This window comes from Littorina saxatilis, linkage group LG11, assembly GCF_037325665.1.
Source record: "Littorina saxatilis isolate snail1 linkage group LG11, US_GU_Lsax_2.0, whole genome shotgun sequence".
Classification (NCBI taxonomy): Eukaryota; Metazoa; Mollusca; class Gastropoda; order Littorinimorpha; family Littorinidae; genus Littorina; species Littorina saxatilis.
Window position 1 is genome coordinate 7,321,929 of NC_090255.1, and position 20,176 is coordinate 7,342,104.

Sequence of the window (20,176 nt, forward strand, 5' to 3'; positions counted from 1 at the left end):
CAAATGGCTCTACATACACACGCGCACTTGCACACACATACGCCACCACACTCGTCTTGATTTCCAGTCTATCTGACAACATTTAGTCAAAATATGACCAAATATTATTGGATGAAGACATTTTATCATTATTAGAAAATCAATCGATTGTAAACTGAATAACAACATTTTAATAACGACAAATCAGTTTGTGTAAGAAGGACACACACACACACACACACACACACACACACACACACACACACACACACACACACACACACACACACACACACACACACTTACACACCGTGCCATAAAATATGTCTGCAAAGTTTTACACATCAACTTTAGGGAAGAAACTGAACAAATTATTTTCTAAAAAGTTCAATCAGGGTTTTTTCATTACTTCAAATTTGTTTTGTTTTTGCAGGTATGTTTCGAATTTAAACGCAAATCTTAATCATTTTAGCAAGCATGTTTCCAAATTAAAGCTGCATGCTTTGCGTTTCAACTTACAAGTCGTCTCCGTTGTCAAATGGAGGTGGCCTGTCGTCATAGTACGGCCTTGGAGGGGGGGGGCCCCGTTGGGGAGGTGGTGGTGGTTCTATGGTCTCTTCATAAACGTATTCCTCCGCTGGCCTTACTTGCCTTGGCGGTGTGAATCTAGGGCGCCTGAAACAAATTAGTTATAATGTGTTCTTGACAAACCAATAAGTTACAGTCACAGATATTTTGACCCAGCAGTCTGTAATGTGCAGAAAGAAACACATAACCAACAAAAACTTAGCTAGCAAAAGGTGCTACCGTTTGGGGAGAAGACATAAGCCAGGCAACTTATTTGAGACAATGACAAAAGGTGACGTTTTCATGTCAGTATGTCCCAAATGACATCACCAGTACATTTTTCATTCTATCTAATCTGTTTTCGTTCTATTTTTTCTAATAACATGCGTTAACAATTGATTGCCAACTGGAATGGAAGAGCACAAAAAGTGTAACTTGATATGTAGTTTCTCTAGAGGGAAAAACATCTTCCACTTTCATGTCAGTGTGTCCCATGCAACATACATTTGCCAAACAGCTATGTGTAAGTAGATTATTTGTTAGTGGTATAGAAAATACTGATCAACAATCAAAGTCAGTGTTCACATTCATTTTCTACCTATTTCTTATTTGTTTATTCTTTTGGCAATGATGAAATGTCAGCAATCGTGTGTCATTCGGGACAGTAGACATGACACCTGACCTTTTGTCACTGTCTCATTTATCATTTATGTCAGTTGAGCAAGCGGTAGCACCTTTTTGGGGTTATTTTGTGTGTTAGTGTGTGTATGTGCGTGTGTGTTTGTGAGTGTGTGTGTGTGTGTGTGTGTGTGTGTGTCTGCGTGTGTGTGTGTGTGTGTGTGTGTGTGTGTTATTTTGACTGTAACGTATTGTTTTGTCAATTACAAACGTTCCAACAACTTACCTTCTTATTTGTGATTCTGAATTTTGGAACGTTGGCAGACTATTTGTCTTTGGATTGATATGTGTTCTGGTTTTTTTCATGCTTTTACCGGACCTCAGTTTTGGTTTTGTTATTGTGCGGTTTGTTTGTATGTGTGTGCTTTTTATATTTAGTCAAGTTTTGACTAAATATTTTAACATCGAGGGGGAATCGAAACGAGGGTCGTGGTGTATGTGCGTGTGTGTGTGTGTGTGTGTGTCTGTCTGTCTGTGTGTGTGTGTGTGTAGAGCGATTCAGACTAAACTACTGGACCGATCTTTATGAAATTTGACATGAGAGTTCCTGGGTATGAAATCCCCGAACGTTTTTTTCATTTTTTTGATAAATGTCTTTGATGACGTCATATCCGGCTTTTCGTGAAAGTTGAGGCGGCACTGTCACGCCCTCATTTTTCAACCAAATTGGTTGAAATTTTGGTCAAGTAATCTTCGACGAAGCCCGGACTTCGGTATTGCATTTCAGCTTGGTGGCTTAAAAATTAATTAATGACTTTGCTCATTAAAAATCTGAAAATTGTAAAAAAAAATAAAAAATTATAAAACGATCCAAATTTACGTTTATCTTATTCTCCATCATTTGCTGATTCCAAAAACATATAAATATGTTATATTCGGATTAAAAACAAGCTCTGAATATTAAATATATAAAAATTATTATCAAAATTAAATTGTCGAAATCAATTTAAAAACACTTTCATCTTATTCCTTGTCGGTTCCTGATTCCAAAATCATATAGATATGATATGTTTGGATTAAAAACACGCTCAGAAAGTTAAAACAAAGAGAGGTACAGAAAAGCGTGCTATCCTTCTTAGCGCAACTACTACCCCGCTCTTCTTGTCAATTTCACTGCCTTTGCCATGAGCGGTGGACTGACGATGCTACGAGTATACGGTCTTGCTGAAAAATGGCATTGCGTTCAGTTTCATTCTGTGAGTTCGACAGCTACTTGACTAAATATTGTATTTTCGCCTTACGCGACTTGTTGTTTCTGTGTGTGTTCGTTTTGTGTGTGTGTGCATTTTGTTTGTGTGTGTGTCCGTCTTGTTTTATGTGTGTTCGTTTTGTTACATTTAGTCAAGTTTTGACTAAATGTTTTAACGTAGAGGGGGGAATCGAGACGAGGGTCGTGGTGTATGTGTGTGTGGCGTGCGTGCGTGTGTGTGTAGAGCGATTCAGACTAAACTACTGAACCGATCTTTATGAAATTTGACATGAGAGTTTCTGGGTATGATATCCCCAGACATGTTTTTCATTTTTTTGATAAATGTCTTTGATGACGTCATATCCGGCTTTTTGTGAAAGTTGAGGCGGCACTGTCACGCTCTCATTTTTCAACTAAATTGGTTGAAATTTTGGTTAAGTAGTCTTCGACGAAGCTCGGACTTCGGTATTGCATTTCAGCGTGGTGGCTTAAAAATTAATTGATGACTTTGGTCATTAAAAATCTGAAAATTGTACAAAGAAATATTTTTTTATAAAACGATCCAAGTTTACGTTTATCTTATTCTCCATCATTTGCTGATTCCAAAAACATATACATATGTTATATTTGGATTAAACACAAGCTCTGAAAATTAAAAATATAAACATTATTATCAAAATTAAAATTTCGATATCAATTTAAAAACACTTTCATCTTATTCCTTGTCGGTTCCTGATTCCAAAAACATATAGACATGATATGTTTGGATTAAAAACACGCTCAGAAAGTTAAAACGAAGAGAGGTACAGAAAAGCGTGCTATCCTCCTCAGCGCAACTACTAAACCGCTCTTCTTGTCAATTTCATTGCCTTTGCCATGAGCGGTGGACTGACGATGCTACGAGTATACGGTCTTGCTGCGTTGCATTGCGTTCCGTTTCATTCTGTGACTTCGACAGCTACTTGACTAAATGTTGTATTTTCGCCTTACGCGACTTGTTTTATATGTGTGCGTTTTCTTTTATGTCTGTTTATTTTGTATGTGTGTGTGTGTGTGCGTTTTGTTTGTGTGTGTGCATTATGTTTTTGTGTGTGTGCATTTTGTGTGTGTGTATGTGCGCTTTTTTAGGGTAGTGTGTGCGTTTTATTTTGGGTGTGTGTGTGTGTGTGTTTTGTTTGTGTGTGTGTGTGGGCGTGCTGTTTGTCTTTTTATATTTAGTCAAGTTTTGACTAAATATTTTAACGTAGAGGGGGGAATCGAGACGAGGGTCGTGGTGTATGTGTGTGTGTGTGTGTGTGTGTGTGTGTGTGTGTGTGTGTGTGTGTCTGTCTGTCTGTCTGTGTGTGTGTGTAGAGCGATTCAGACCAAACTACTGGACCGATCTTTATGAAATTTTACATGAGAGTTCCTGGGATTGATATCCCCGAACGTTTTTTTCATTTTTTTGATAAATGTCTTTGATGACGTCATATCCGGCTTTTCGTGAAAGTTGAGGCGGCACTGTCACGCTCTCATTTTTCAACCAAATTGGTTGACATTTTGGTCAAGTAATCTTCGCCGAAGCCCGGACTTCGGTATTGCATTTCAGCTTGGTGGCTTAAAAATTAATTAATGACTTTGGTCATTAAAAATCGGAAAATTGTAAAAAAAAATAAAAATTTATAAAACGATCCAAATTTACGTTCATCTTATTCTACATTATTTTCTGATTCCAAAAACATATAAATATGTTATATTATTTGCATTAAAAACAAGCTCTGAAAATTAAATATATAAAATTTATTTTCAAAATTAAATTGTCGAAATCAATTTTAAAAACACTTTCATCTTATTCCTTGTCGGTTCCTGATTCCAAAAACATATAGATATGATATGTTTGGATTAAAAACACGCTCAGAAAGTTAAAACAAAGAGAGGTACAGAAAAGCGTGCTATCCTTCTTAGCGCAACTACTACCCCGCTCTTCTTGTCAATTTCACTGCCTTTGCCATGAGCGGTGGACTGACGATGCTACGAGTATACGGTTTTGCTGAAAAATGGCATTGCGGTCAGTTTCATTCTGTGAGTTCGACAGCTACTTGACTAAATGTTGTATTTTCGCCTTACGCGACTTGTTCTTTATTTTTCTTCTCCTTTGCTAGTTTTGACTAAATGTGTCCTATACATAGTGGCATCTACTCTCCCGATGTAATTATGTAGCTGTATTTATCTCCCTTTCCCCCTGTTGGTGATCTGTTTTTCCTTTAGTTTCTGAAATCTGTTTTTCATTGTTTTTATTATTGTTAGTATTATCAACATTGGTATTAATAGTAGTAGTAGTAATTTGTAGTTAGTTGTAGTAGTATTAGTAGTAGTAGTAGAGGTTGTCGTAGTAGTAGTAATAGTATTAGAAGAAGCAGCAGCAGTAGTAGTAGTAGAAGTAGTAGTTGTATAAGTAGTAGTAGTAGTAGTAGTAGTAGTAGTAGTAGTAGTAGAATTATTAGTTATATAAGTAGTAGTAGTAGTAGTAGAATTATTAGTTGTAGAAGTAGTAGTAGTAGTGTAGAAGTAGTAGTTGTAGAAGTAGTAGAAGTAGTAGTTGTATAAGTAGTAGTAGAAGTAGTAGTAGTAGTAGTAGTGTAAAAGTAGTAGTTGTATAAGTAGTAGTAGTAAAAGTAGTAGTTGTATAAGTAGTGTTAGTAGTAGTAGTCGTAGTCGTAGTAGTAGAATTAGTAGTTGTATAAGTAGTAGTAGTAGTAGTAGTAGTAGTAGTAGTAGAATCAATCAATCAATAGGAAGCTTATATAGCTCGTATTCCGTGGGTACAGTTCTAAACGCTTGTCGAAGAGTTGTCAACACAGGACTAACAAAGAAACTAACATCTACAGACGGACACGAATCCTATCACACACTAGCAAACCCTGATAAACATACAACAAACAACTGTTTAACAACAATGTACACATCAATAGCTAGCTAGTAGAAGTAGTAGTTGTATAAGTAGTAGTAGTAAAAAAAGTAGTAGTTGTATAAGTAGTAGTAGTAGAAGTAGTAGTTGTATAAGTAGTAGTATAAGTAGTAGTAGTAGTAGTTCTTTCTTTCTTTATTTGGTGTTTAACGTCGTTTTCAACCGTTCAAGGTTATATCGCGACGGGGAAAGGGGGGGAAGATGGGATAGAGCCACTTGTTAATTGTTTCTTGTTCACAAAAGCACCAATCAAAAAATTGCTCCAGGGGCTTGCAACGTAGTACAATATATGACCTTACTGGGAGAATGCAAGTTTCCAGTACAAAGGACTTAACATTTCTTACATACTGCTTGACTAAAATCTTTACAAACATTGACTATATTCTATACAAGAAACACTTAACAAGGGTAAAAGGAGAAACAGAATCCGTTAGTCGCCTCTCACGACATGCTGGGGAGCATCGGGTAAATTCTTCCCCCTAACCCGCGGGGGGAAGTAGTAGTAGTAGTAGTAGTAGTAGTAGTAGTAGTAGTAGTAGTAGTAGTAGTAGTAGTAGTAGTAGTAGCAGCAGTAGTAGTAGTAGTAGTAGTAGTAGTAATAGCAGCAGCAGCAGCAATAGTAGTAGTTGTATTAGAAGAAATAGTGATAGCAGTAGTTGTAAAAGTAGGAGTAGTAGAAGTAGTAGTGTTACTCACTGGTACGGTTGCCTCTGCGGCGGATACTGGTTGTAGCCGTAACTGGGCGGGGCTTGCTGAGGAGGTATACACATGTTCTGACCCCCTCTGCAGCAGAAGTACCACAGCGCAATCAACAGTCCAAGAGCCAAAAGGGAGATCAAGGTAGCGAAGACAGCCACGATCGCCTCATCGTCGAAGGTGCGTTTCTCTGTGGTTGTTGTCGTCGTTGTCGTTGTGGAGGTGGTGATGAGGTAGCTGACTTGAACAGTGCCTGTGGCTGATCTGGCAGGAGATCCACCATCTTTGCATCGCACCTGCATGATCAAGGTTTGAGATTGCATCAGGTGTGACAAAGCGAAATAAGAATCACAAACAGACAACGGATGAGATTGCATGGGATTCCTTTGCTGCTAACTTGAAAGTTCCGAAAAAGGCCGAACTTTGCACACATTCGCTGACAAATATGAACGCTAGCAACAGCCTTGCTCTTACCATAAAAATTCACCACGAATAGTTCAAATACCTTGAATATAGGGATTAGGTTGTGTGTGGGGGGGGGGGGGAGGGGTACCGGGAGGGGAGGGGTGGAGGGGGTCAGGGGCACTCTGCAAAAGCCAAAAGTCTCTTGAAATTAGCATACAGTTATGAGTATGAAAACAACAACGAGCCTACGACTGATGATTGCGTATTCAAAGCAAGCTCACAATCACAAATAGGCTAAATCCACAAAGGACAGATAGCATTAGCTGCATGCGGTTGTATTTGAGACAAGCTTTGCTGGTTTAAACAATTGATTCAGAAAAGTTACATATAACAATGCCTCATACAATCAAATTAATAAATGGAGCACAACAAGCAATGCTTATACGCAAGCTTTGCTGAGGAGATTCACCTACATCTTACCAGTAAGGAGTAACTCTTCCCATGTTCCGATTCAGGAATAAGGCCCGTATACTTGATCTCTCCATTGCCAAAGACTGTGAGGTAGTTCACGGCGTTTGAAGGAACGCCAGCGAAAGTCTGTTGAATAACACAATCTGCAGTGTTATGGCCAAACAAATAAATATGTTGGTTCAGGGTAACGTGACCACCAAACCAAAGTAGGTTCAGTAGGTGTTTTTTGTTGATGTTTAAAAAAAAATCAGATGACCTCATGATAATATAAAAACATCAAAAACATCATTTTGTCTCAAGCTCTTGAATTGCATTGAACTTTTATATTAGTTGTTACAAAGTTTAATAGTAAGAGTGTCAATGTATCCCGCAGACTTCCCTTAGTCTGGGTATGGTTCGCAAAATGTGCCAAAAGTTGGTTCTTCCTGTTTCTTTGTTTTTCTTTTGAGATATGAAAAAAAGTGTTTGGGTCGGCGGGAAAAAGTAGGGTCGGTCGAGTTACCTTTAAACCAACATTTGTGTGTGTGTGGCCAAAAGCGTCATGTCAGCATCATGATCGGAGCTGTAACATTTTGTTATGACCTCAGCTTTCTCAGAAGTTCTGATCATAACTTGTGTTCAAAATTGTCTCCCCTTTAAAACTCCCTACCTCTTCAGCCCCGATGTTGTGTGCTTGTGAGCAGTCCTAAAAAAGCGGGAACACTTTGGTTTAAAAATGATTTAATTCAGATAACAGGGTGTCATGTAATACAACAGAACAACTTGGGACCACACAAGCTATGGTTAAATTAAGTGTGGTTATGTAATTATATTTACACAGAAAACGTCTTATACAGGAATCCTAAAACATTATTTTGTTAAGGCCAAAAAAAAAAAATTGTCTGTTTAGGGTAACATGACCAAAAAAAGTAGGGTCGGTAGGTAGGTAAAGTTTTTTTTTTTTTTTTGTGTAAATGCTATGTTGGCTGAACATTCACTTCTTATATTTGATGAATACATGTTTCAAAACTAACGTATAAATAAAACAGAGAGAAAGGGAGAGAAAGAAACGCCAAATGTCTCTTTTTAGCATTTTTACCTCTTTTTTTTTTTTTGAAATAAAAAAAAAGTTTTTGGGTCGGCGCCAAATCGATAGGGTCGGTCGGGTTACCCTAAACAGACAATTTTTTTTTTTGGCCTAAGATAAGTGTTGTCTTATAAGTGTGTGTTTGTGCCCCGCTGGGTCAATATATGTGAACGTAACGTTTTGTTTTGTCAATACTTAAACGTTCCAACAACATACCTTTCTTGTCTTGTAGAGGTAAACAGAGGGAACATTTTTACCTCATCGTTGTTGTTTTTGTTTGTTTTTGTTTTCAATATCTGTACATTTAACTCAAATATTTGTGATCCTAACGATGGACATAACAATGTTTATGTACAGCACCTCATTAGAATTAATCTGTTATAAATAGACATGTGTGTATGCTGTTGAAATATGTGTTTTGGATGTATATGATTATATACACACAAAACAACACAATATGACATTCACGTTATACATCTTGTTGTAACTTTAGTTCCGTTTCTAAAAACAAAAAATATAACAAACACAGAACAAAAACACACACAAAAAACCAAACACTTGCTTTTCAAGAAAAACAAAAAGAGACGTTATAAAGCCTTTGTTTTCTTTAACCTACTTTACCTCATAGGTGACAACATTGTTGGGCGAAGTCAGGTCAGCATCAGACGCCGCGAAAGAACCGAGAGTGGTGAGTGTAGTGCCCTGGTCAATGGTGAACTGAGCTGCCTGGAACTGACCGAAGTCGCACGTGTTGTCGTTGGCGTCCTGGATTTTGATCTCAATCTTGAAAATAATAGTAATAATTGTCAGTAAGTTCTGGTGTCACATGACTGATGTGAAGCAGTTGATTGGCTAATGGCAATACACTAAAACTGTAGCGCATTCCAAGAATGTTATTACAATCACACAGAGTATATTCATACGCATGTGCACTTTCTTTGTGTCCGTGAAGATTCTTTGCTACGCGCTTTGTTCAATATTTCATTTTCTCGATTTGCTCTATAAATCTCTTATCGCACTGTGATGTCTCAGTTACTTATAATACTAATACTAATACTAATAATAAATAATTTTTCTATCGCGCGAGTCCCGTCAGTTGGCTCCAGTCACTTAACAAATTCATTCTAAAACAAACCAGCGCAAATTAAACGAACATACAAAGCATATAAATAATTGAGATAAAACAACAACAACCAAAGCACTAAACAAACTCGGCTTACAAGACACACACACACACAGACACACACACACACATACACACACACACACACACACACACACACACACACACACACAAACACAATAACACCATAACACACACAATAACACACACACAATAACACACACACTAACACACACACACACACACACACACTAACACACACACACACACACACGCACACACACACAATAACACTCACACAATAACACACACACTAACACACCCATACACACACACACACAAACACACTCACATACACACAAACACACACACACACACATACACACACACACACACACACACACACACACACACACACACACACACACACATACACACACACACACATACATACACACACGCACCTTTGCTGTGCTCGAGGCTCGGCTGATGTCGACGGCGTAGATGCTGATGATCTGCGAGGTCGGAAAGTTGTTGTTGTCCACGTCGTAGTCCACGGTGAAGGTCAGTTTGTCGTTGGTGCGGTCGTAGCGGAAACGATCGCTGTTGTTACCTTGCAACAGCTCCAGTGTTGGGATGGCGTTCTGTTCCGGGTCAGTAACCACCAGGTTAAGGTCACAGGTACTGACGCCAGCCTGTAGTTAATAAAACGAATTGTCAGTTTCTACTTTTACCGAAAAAAACCAACGAGAAAGGTTTTTGGAGCGTTTAATTCAGGACAAAACAAATTCACAAGAACCTTGACCTAACGGACTTTAAAGGGGACAACCAAGAGACAGGACAGACAAAAGTAAACAAATGTTGGTGTGACCAGACGTCTATTATCAGCCATTACAAAACAACAGGGTTTTTACCCACATAGCCCACAAGAAATGACGCCAAAACAGGCTTTGTACGGCTTCTGACGAGGCTGACACCTGTATTCTTCAAATTGACAAAACAACACTGCTAGGCACAACAGCTGAAGTGGTGTAGTAATCAATCAATGTTTTCTTGGAGGATATTTGCTAGTGTAATAAGATCTTGGTGATTCGAAAGAATTGTAGTATCATCTGCGAATAGTAGGTCGTTTATATAGACAGAAAATAGTAATGGACCAAGAACAGAACCTTGTGGTACTCCAAACATTACTGTTTATTTACAAGAGTATGATTGATTCAGGTAAGTACTTTGCTGTCTGTCTAACAGGAAATATTTCAAAATGTTCATGGAATCGGTTGCAAGTCCATAAATCTCAAGCTTTTTGATAAAGACGTTATGGGTAATTAGGTCAAAAGCTTTTGCAAAGTCAACAAATAGAGCAGCACACCTTTGAATATTCTTCTGCTGAAGAAGAGATTGCATTAAAGCAGTAACAATGTACACAATCATGAACAGAAGATCACCTCCCGTTCTGAGAGAGAGAGAGAGAGAGAGAGAGAGAGAGAGAGAGAGAGAGAGAGAGAGAGTGAGAGAGAGAGAGAGAGATCTAAAGAGAAAGAGAGCTAAAGCAATGGAAAACAGAGACAAAAAACAGAAAGAGAGAGAGAGAGAGAGAGAGAGAGAGAGAGAGACACAGACAGAGAGAGAGAGACAGAGAGAGAGAGACAGAGAGAGAGAGAGAGAGAGAGAGCGAGAGAGAGAGAGAGAGAGAGAGAGAGAGAGAGAGAGAGAGAGAGAGAGGGAGAGGGAGAGGGAGAGAGAGAGAGACAGAGACAGAGACAGAGGCAGAGAGAGACAGAGAAAGACATACAGACATAGAGAGAGAGAGAGAGAGAGAGAGAGAGAGAGAGAGAGAGAGAGAGAGAGAGAGAGAGAGAGAGAGAGGACCAACATGAGACAAAGCGAACAGTATATTTAAGCCCAAACATGCAAGACGTGGTCACTTTAAACTAAAACCTACGTTTGCCACAATGAAAAAACATTTGAATTTTTTTTAATTGTCAGAAAAACACACACACACACTAACACACACACACACACACACACACACACACACACACACACACACACACACACACACACACACACACACACACACACACACACAAACAAAAAACAACATCAACATACATTTGACTCTGCTAAAGTGCAGTAATAGGTCGCAGCATTGAAGACAGGTGCCTCGTTCACGTTGTTCACGTGCATGGTGAGAACGTCGCCCTCCGAGTAGAGATAGCCGTCGAAAACCACACAAGTGATGAGGTACTTGTCTGTAGTCTCGAAGTCTAGCAGTGTCTGCCCCGTTGTGATCGTGTTCAGCTTTATTTTGCGAGCTGAAACACGTAAAGCAACAACATGTTTAACAACATTTGTTAAAAACCCATATATTGGAAACACTTGAAGCAACAACATTTACCACATACACAAAATACATATATATACTTAAGACAGGTTAGTTATTGAAACGATTATTTGTTGACAATACGAAACATTTAAATGGTGACGAGTGCGTCGAATTCAAGGTATACCAACTCGTCTTCCATTCCCGCCACTCTAAATGCAAGCCTCCAATGATAGAGAGACTGCTGTCTGTAAACATGTGAAATAAGAGGAATCACCACCGAACTGAGATTACTAGTCTGCACAGTTGTTTTGTTAACTGTCAGCTTTTGAGAGATGTAATTCCGAGTGGTTACTGGTTACATCAAGAGTAATTTGAGACATCAAGTGAATGTCTTAGATTTTCTGTAAGGTGATTATGCTTAAAGCTAGTCACTAAATGGATGAAGTATAGTTTTGATTGACTCTGCTTGTAGCTGTGTCTGAATTAGTCTTAACATAACTTCTTGTCCATTATTGAGGAATTTTGTTATCACAGACAAGTGGGGCTGTGGTTTAGACAATATTTCTGGTTGGGTTGGATTCCATATATCATGTATTACATGATATGATATTCCTATTGTATTCCATTCTTCAATCATAACAAGAGCATTGCATTGTTTTAGTGTTGTGTTGTATTAGGTGTTATGTTCTTTTTGTTTTGTTCTATGGTGTATACAAAAGTGTTCTAGTGGAACTGAAATTTGATCTTGATGATTGTTTAAATGTATACTTATACTGTTTTTGTTTTATTTTTCAGGGGTAATTTTCTCAACTCTGTTGAGGACGTTTTGAGTTCACTTTGGATATTTTTTGGGTCTAGTGGATCTCTGGTTGTGTTTTGGTTTTTTGATGAGAGAGTTAGTTAGTTTTTTAGTTTGATTTAGAGAAGAGATTTTTGTAATTTTGAAACTAGTAATCTAAACATGAAGAACTTTTATTTTGTCGAATGAGAAGAATTTTGTTGATTGAATGAACAACTTTTACTTGTTTTAGACTATGTTTTTGTAACCTGAAAACTGAGTTGACTAAAGTGCTTAATTCAAAATAAATTTCTTTAGAACACTTATCTCATTTTTTGTTGTTTATTGTGAAAGCAAGAGTTTTACCTCACCCCGAATCCTCCCTTAACCGTGCTAGAACTAATTTAAGTATGTTTTAGCAGTAGGTTTACATGTCTAATACACTTCTACCTACTGATAAATATGCAAGGATCCATACAACCCTCGTTACTGGAAGTTCAGGGTTGAGTTGCACAAAGCAAAACTGGGTAAAACCCAAACGGGTAAGAGCAAACCGCGGGGTCTGATTCGATGAAATCACACCACATCTTAATTTCAACCAATCCAGTCCTCCTCGCCAAAGAAAAGAAAGAAAAGAAAATAAAAGAGAGAGAGAGAGAGGGAGAGAGAGAGAGAGAGAGAGAGAGAGAGAGAGAGAGAGAGAGAGAGAGAGAGAGAGAGAGAGAGAGAGAGAGAGAGAGAGAGAGATAGATATATATATATATGTTCTGCGCGAACTTAGAATCCGGTTTCATTCTAGAATGGACCGGGTCCAGGTTGGAATTCTAACCCTGCGCAAGTACAGGGGTGCCATTCTAGAATGAAACCCTTGAATAAAGGGGGCCGTAATGTTTGTAGGTAAGACAGAGTTGTCTTCCCTTGAATTATCTCCACCTGCACCTTCCCTTTGATAAAATGGGGCTGATTTGTCTACCCCTGAAAAAAATCCTTTGGCGATCTTGCGATGTCATGTCATGTCAAGAAAGTTGACACTCCTGAGTACGCAATAAACAAAGGCAGACCATAGCAAGGGGGACTACCAGGGCGGTATTGTTTGCAGGGCAGTTGTTTTTGTGATGAGAGCCGGTTGCGGCCGCTTGCAATGTCAGCGCTGTCTCCCTCTCGGAAATGTCCGGTTTTTTGACAATTTTTTTGACAGACAGACAGACAGACGGTCAGACCGACTAACCGACAGACAGACCAACAGAAGGACAGAGTGAGTTATAGAGCTGTTGTCACAGGTTTAAAAAAAAGTTGACATTATATCTTCACAATTCAGAAGACCAACTTCATGTATATGAATAAGATTAAAAGTTACAAGCGAGATCGGCAAAACACTGTCAGTCCGGAAATTTCCGTTCGTAGCGATCAGTGCTGAGTGTCTCTCAAAATCGTAATCACTTTCAGAACATCACAATCCCAATTCACGATGTCTTTGAGTAAAGTGTAAAAAACCCGGAAAAAAACCCAACCAAACACACAAAAAACAAAAACAAACAGAAAATCCACATTATTTTGTGGCTTTGGCTGTGTGATAGTCTAACTGAAATGACTATTCCAACTTGGACCCAAATTCCAACCTTGCGCACGGCCGATTCTAGAATGGACCAGCAACAAGGGTTTCATTCTAGAATGGCACCCCTGTACTTGCGCAGGGTTAGAATTCCAACCTGGACCCGGTCCATTCTAGAATGAAACCGGATTCTAAGTTCGCGCAGAACACATATATATATATTTAGTCAAGTTTTGACTAAATGTTTCAACATAAACGGGGAATAGAGATGAGGGTCGTGGTGTATGAGTGTATGTGTGTGTGTGTGTGTGTGTGTGTGTGTGTGTGTGTGTGTGTGTGTGTGTGTGTGAAAGTGTGTGTGTGTGTGTGTAAGTGTGTGTGTGTGTGTGTGTGTGTGTAGAGCGCTTCAGAGAAAACTACTGGACCGATCTTCATGAAACTTCACATGATAGTTTCTGGGTATGATATGCCCAGACTTTTTTCATGTTTTCGATAAATGTCTTTGATGACGTCATATCCGGCTTTTTGTGAAAGTTGAGGTGGCACTGTCACGCCTTCATTTCTTAAGCAAATTGATCGACATTTTGGTCAAGCATTTTACGACGAAGGCCAGATTTTGGTATTGCATTTCAGCTTGGAGGCTTAAACATTAATCAATGAGTTTGGTCATTAAAAATCGGAAAATTGTAAGTAAAATTATTCTTTTATAAAAGGATTCAAAAAAGTTGTTATCTTATTCTTCATCATTTTCTGATTTCAAAAACATATAAATATATTATATACGGATTAAACACAAGCACAGAAAATTAAAAATATGAAAATTATGATTAAAATTAAATTTCCGAAATCGATATAAAAACAATTTCATCTTTTTCCTTGTCAGTTCCTGATTCCGAAAACATATAGATATAGATTAAAAACAATCTCAGAAAATTAAAAGGATTAGAGATACAGAAAAGCGTGCTATCCTGCTCAGCGCAACCACTACCGCGCTATTCTGGCTTGTCAATTTCACTGTCTTTGCCCGAGCGGTGGACTGACGATGCTTCGAGTATACGGTCTTGGTGAAAAAATGCAGTGGGTTCAGTTTCATTCTGTGAGTTTGACAGCTTGACTAAATGTATTTTGCCTCACGCAACTTGCTTTTTAGTAACCTCGGCTTTGTTGAAAGTGTTATGCCCGTGACTACACGTAGTGATCAGAACAAGAAAACGTACAAAGCACAAATACGAACGAGGAAACCGACGAGTCGACAAATGTTCGATCGAGAACCCGGTATGTTTGCTGTTCAAGTAGTAGTTTCCACGCTTATATTTCGTGTGTCTCGTTGCCAGGGTGGTAGTACGTTTGCTTCTAGCTCCGGAGGTCTCGAGTTCGAGTCCCACACATGGGAAGACTTTTGTAAAACATTGTTTCTCAAATTTTCAACTTTTTTTAGTCTTTTCTGAACTCTATTTTCTTGTGTTTTATTCTGTTTGATTTATCTCAAAGGTTTTGAGTCGTGTATTGAAAATCTAATATAGTGGCTTAAGGCCCTTGAACAGCTTTCCCATGATTCTATTTTTAGCTCGGGATATCCCCAAGAAAAGGTCAAAGGGCAAATGTATCACTGGACTGATAGTAATGGTAGTAGAGTACTTCTAGTATGATAGACTTCTGACAAAACAATAGATCACTTCTAGTATGATAGACTTCTGACAAAACAATACTCCGACATGGGAAACAACCGCTGTATATTTCCATCTGAATTGCAGCAAGCTGATTGCCTCCCCTGAAGGCAATTTTCTCGTTTGGTGTAATTGTTTTACTTTGTATGTTAAGAGTTTTTGGGATGAAATTACTCACTTCCAGTTTCGTAGGTGAACTTGTAACTTTCTGACACCGGGTCCACCGAGCAGTCTGGCTCTAGGGCGGCCTGGTTCGTCTGGGGGGTGTCGTCGCCATAGGTGAGGGTCCTGCCGAGATCAAAACCACCAATCTGGTCTTCGGTCACGTTGATGCTTGACGGCAGGTTAGTAATGTAGGGGCGTGAGTTAAGATCTGTAACATGAGGAGAATACAGTCAAGTGTGTGCGGTTGACAGCCAGTGGTAGTGGTGTGGCATTATGGAATACAAAGCACACACGCGAACATCGCTTCAGACATACCTTTCTTTGCTGTTTGACTGGGTTTTTTTCTCGCGCTTTTTTGCTTTCTAACACACACACACATACACACGCACGCGCATGTGCGCACAGAATCACACGTACACACAAACACGCACACACACACACACAAACACACACATATATAACCAGCTGCCCAATCAAATGACTCACTCTGAAATCGAACAGTTACAATGAAATTGTTGACAGTATTATCGTGGCCATCCGAGACCGTGACAGTGCAGACGATCGACTCTGAAGTTATAACTCGCGTATCAACAGCAGTACGAATTATTCCGTTGCCTGCACAACAATTCATCATAAATAAGATATAACAAACATAATTATACACTGCCACAGTTTTAAAAACATCAAGAAAAACTATGGAACGTTTGATTATAGACAAACCAAAATATTCTTTTGAATTTCTTTCATGAATCCTCACTCAATAAGAAGTAAGAAACAGATCGACTTCTAACATTAAAAAAAAAACTGAAAAAAAACAACAACAGTTTATGAAACGTTGAATTATAGACAAACCGAACAAAATATTTGAATTTCGATCGATCGGTCTTACAGTGGACGAACAACCTACACAACAGATACAAAATAATAAACGAAAGAAAAGTACGTGTAAAACGTTTTAGCCACTGCACAAAAACACCTTTCTGATATAAACAGATAAGTGATCTGATAAGTACGTCTGTTACGTATCTTGTTTTTCCACTGTAAAGACAGAAATGTCAGTTGTTGATCATTCTACATGTATAAATCCGAACAGTGTTTCAGAAGGTTAGACATTATATTTCTTGCTTATCTATGCTGTTGTCAAAACAAAACTAAGGCAATGCATTACGTTTTAGTCACCTCTCAAAAACACGTTTCTAAAATATTCAGTTTCGAATATCGCCTGTTTAAACTGCAAAAGGGAACAACCTAGTAGGTGTGGTGGCTAAATTTGAAATCAGTTTAATTAGATTCAAACTTATCAAGCAACCATCTGTCCTTTAATTTTGTTTTACTTCTTCTTCTTCTTCTTCTTCTTCTTCTTCTTCTTCTTCTTCTTCTTCTTCTTCTTCTTCTTCTTCTTCTTCTTCTTCTTCTTCTTCTTTGTTCATGGGCTTAGACTCCCACGTTCACTCATGTTTTTAGCACGAGTGGATTTTTACGTGTATGATCATTTTTACCCCGCCATTCAGGCAGCATACGCCAATATCGGGGGAGGCATCAATCAATCAATCAATATGAAGCTTATATAGCGCGTATTCCGTGGGTACAGTTCTAAGCGCTTGTCGAAGAGTTGTCAACACAGGACTAACAAAGAAACTAACATCTTCAGACGGACACGAACCCTATCACACACTAGCAAACCCTGGTAAACAAACAACTGTTTAACAACAATGTACACATCAATAGCTAGGTCAAACAAAATAATATTAAGCACAAAGAAAACACCTCTCACAGAGCACAGCACAAGAATGTCTTTTGAGGCACAGCACATCACGTCGAGCATGAAAGTCGCAGCCAGCTACGGGAAGAACTGAGTCTTCAACCTACTCTTGAACGCGTCAAGAGAGGGGCTCTGGCGAAGCTCAAGCGGCAGGGAGTTCCAGACGGAGGGGCCCGCGGAGGGAAATGCACGCTGACCAGCAGATGCGAGTTTCGAGCGAGGGATGTGGAGGCGGAGAGGGTCAGCAGCAGAACGAAGGGGACGGTCGGAGGGCTGGGTGTACAGGTCCAGGGAGGATTGAAGGTACTCGGGAGCAGAGTCGTTGAGACACTTGTAGACCAGAGTGGACAGTTTGTAGGAGATTCGGGTGTTGACAGGGAGCCAGTGCAAGGAGCGAAGTAGGGGAGTGATGTGGTCTCGCTTCGTCTTCCTCAACGTCAGCCTGGCAGCGGCGTTCTGGACTCGTTGTAGGCCATGAATGGATGAGGCGGGGAGGCCAGCCAGAAGGGAGTTGCAGTAGTCCAGACGACTGAAGATGAGGGAGACAACCAGCTTGACACAGGCGTCGTGGGTGAGGTAGCGACGGATGGAGGCGATGCGTCGTAGGTGGAAAAAGCAGGTCTTGATGATGAAGGAGATGTGTGTCTGCATGGAGAGAGTGGAGTCGAGAAAGACGCCAAGGCTCTTGACAGCAGGGGAGAATGGAACAGTCGCGTCATCCAGCTGGAGGTCGGTCACAGTGAGGGAAGCAATCTTCTGTCGTGTTCCAACGAGAAGGGCCTCCGTCTTCTCACTGTTCAGCTTCAGCTTGTTCTCAGTCATCCAGTTCTTGATGTCAGTGAAACAACTGGAGATGGATCCAAGGAGATCGTCAACGTCCTCCGGCTTGGCGCTGTTCTGGAGCTGCGTGTCATCGGCAAAGGAGTTGTAGTTCAGGCCGTGGCGTTCGATGACCAGGGAGAGGGGTTGGGTGTACAGGGTGAAAAGGACAGGGCCGAGGACAGATCCTTGTGGGACGCCGAAGCGGACAGGGACAGGCTGAGAAGAGAACGAATCAGTGGTGACAGTCTGAGAGCGGTTCTGGAGGTAGTTCCTAAACCAAGAGAGGGCGGTGTCGTGAATGCCGAACGTGGAACTGAGGCGATCGACGAGTAGCTGGTGGTCGATCGTGTCGAAGGCCGCGGAAAGGTCCAGCAGCACAAGGACAGAGACGAGACCGCTATCTGTTGCGTTCAGGAGGTCCGTGGTGATTCGCAGGAGCGCCGTCTCGGTGCTGTGGTGAGGGCGGTACGCTGACTGGTACACTGGCATCAGCGAGTTCCGAGACAGGTGGGCGCTCAACTGCTCCAGGATGATACGCTCCAGAAGCTTGGAGAGGAAGGGCAGGTTGGACACAGGACGGTAGTTCTTCAACTCGTTGACGTCAAGGCCGGGCTTCTTGATGAGTGGGCGGACAACGGCAGACTTGAAGCAGTCGGGAACGACGCCTGTGGCCAGGGATATGTTGATGATATCTGTGATAGACGGCAGGAGCTTGTCCAGACACTTGGTGAAGAGGAAGCCTGGCAGGGGATCTAGCTCGCAGGTCTTGATGGCCGTCTTGGTGATTAGTCGCTTGACGTGGTTTTGAGTGACAGGCTGAAAGCACGTGAGGGGGGAGCCGGAGAAGGAAGGGGAGGGTGGGGACGGGACGAAGGGCTGCTGATCGAGTGTTTTCCGAAGCTTGTCAATCTTGTCCTTGAAGAACTCCGAGAATAACTCCGGGATATCCTGTGGTGGGTGAGCAGTGGGTAAGGGGGCAGCGGGGGAGGAGCCCAGGAGAGAGGACATGATGGAGAACAGCTCCCTGGACGATGAGGCGTTGACGATGCAGTCGTGGAAGTGCTCGATCTTGGCAGCAGTGATGGCTTGCGTGACTCGACGCACCGCATCCCTGAGAATCTGCTTATGAACCTCCAGGCCAGAGTGTCGCCATGCACGCTCCGCTCGCCGTCTCTCGATCTTGGCGGCTGTGATGTCCTCAGAGAACCAGGGAGCCGGCTGTCGCTCAGAGACTGCGCATAGAGATGGCGGGGCGTGTTTGTCGAGGAGCTGGCGCAGAGTCAAGCTGAAGAAATGGGCGGGGTCAGTGGACGGGTCTCGCTGGGCAAGCAGCAGGGCAGCTTCGTCTCCAAAAGCATCTGTCTCAATGTCTCGTAGCTTGCGACGTGTGACCATCTTCCGCTTCTGTGCTGGCTTGGTGATGTTGACGAGGAAGTTGATGGCGGTGTGGTCGGAGACAAGATGGTCGTTGGCGACGAGGCTGGAGACCAGATTGTCCGAGGGTCGAGTGACAATCCAATCCAGGATGTGGCCACGGGAGTGGGAGGGAAAAGGAACGACCTGGTCCACACTGTAGCTGTCCAACAGCGCACGGGCCCGCTTGGTGTCAGCGTTGGCAGGGCAGTCCCAGTGGATGTTAAAGTCACCGAGAACGATGACGCTATGGGACGTCACGTTGTAGTGGTCGAGGGCTTGGGAGAACTCGTCGAAGAAAATAGAGTCCTTCAGCTTGTTCTTGGTGTTAGGGGGAGGGCGATATATACACAGGAAGGTGAGGGTGGTGGTGGTGGCGACCGTCATCTCCACAGCTTCGAAGGTGGTGTGGGGAGAGAAAGGGAGAATGTACGTTCTGGCTCACCGATTCCGACAGACCCTAAATATTAACGCAAAATAGGCTTCTGGACTAAACTTTTACTAAAATGAAACATGCGACAAAATCAGAAAAATACTGCATAAATCCATACAAAAAAAAATACAGTAAAG

The 20,176-nt window shown here is 41.0% G+C and overlaps 1 protein-coding gene across 1 annotated transcript in view; it reads right to left on the bottom strand.

The window, feature by feature from the left end:
- Nucleotides 1–20,176, bottom strand: part of LOC138980806 (cadherin-related family member 1a-like) — a 52,842-nt gene that overhangs the window by 12,976 nt on the left and 19,690 nt on the right. Inside the window, exons 4-11 of the mRNA XM_070353693.1 lie at nucleotides 16,096–16,224; nucleotides 15,623–15,817; nucleotides 11,234–11,436; nucleotides 9,586–9,816; nucleotides 8,620–8,781; nucleotides 6,942–7,058; nucleotides 6,057–6,352; nucleotides 499–654 (exon numbers count right to left, since the gene is read on the bottom strand). Coding sequence (XP_070209794.1) covers nucleotides 499–654; nucleotides 6,057–6,352; nucleotides 6,942–7,058; nucleotides 8,620–8,781; nucleotides 9,586–9,816; nucleotides 11,234–11,436; nucleotides 15,623–15,817; nucleotides 16,096–16,224 — 1,489 coding nt within the window. The remainder of the gene's footprint in view (nucleotides 1–498; nucleotides 655–6,056; nucleotides 6,353–6,941; nucleotides 7,059–8,619; nucleotides 8,782–9,585; nucleotides 9,817–11,233; nucleotides 11,437–15,622; nucleotides 15,818–16,095; nucleotides 16,225–20,176) is intronic.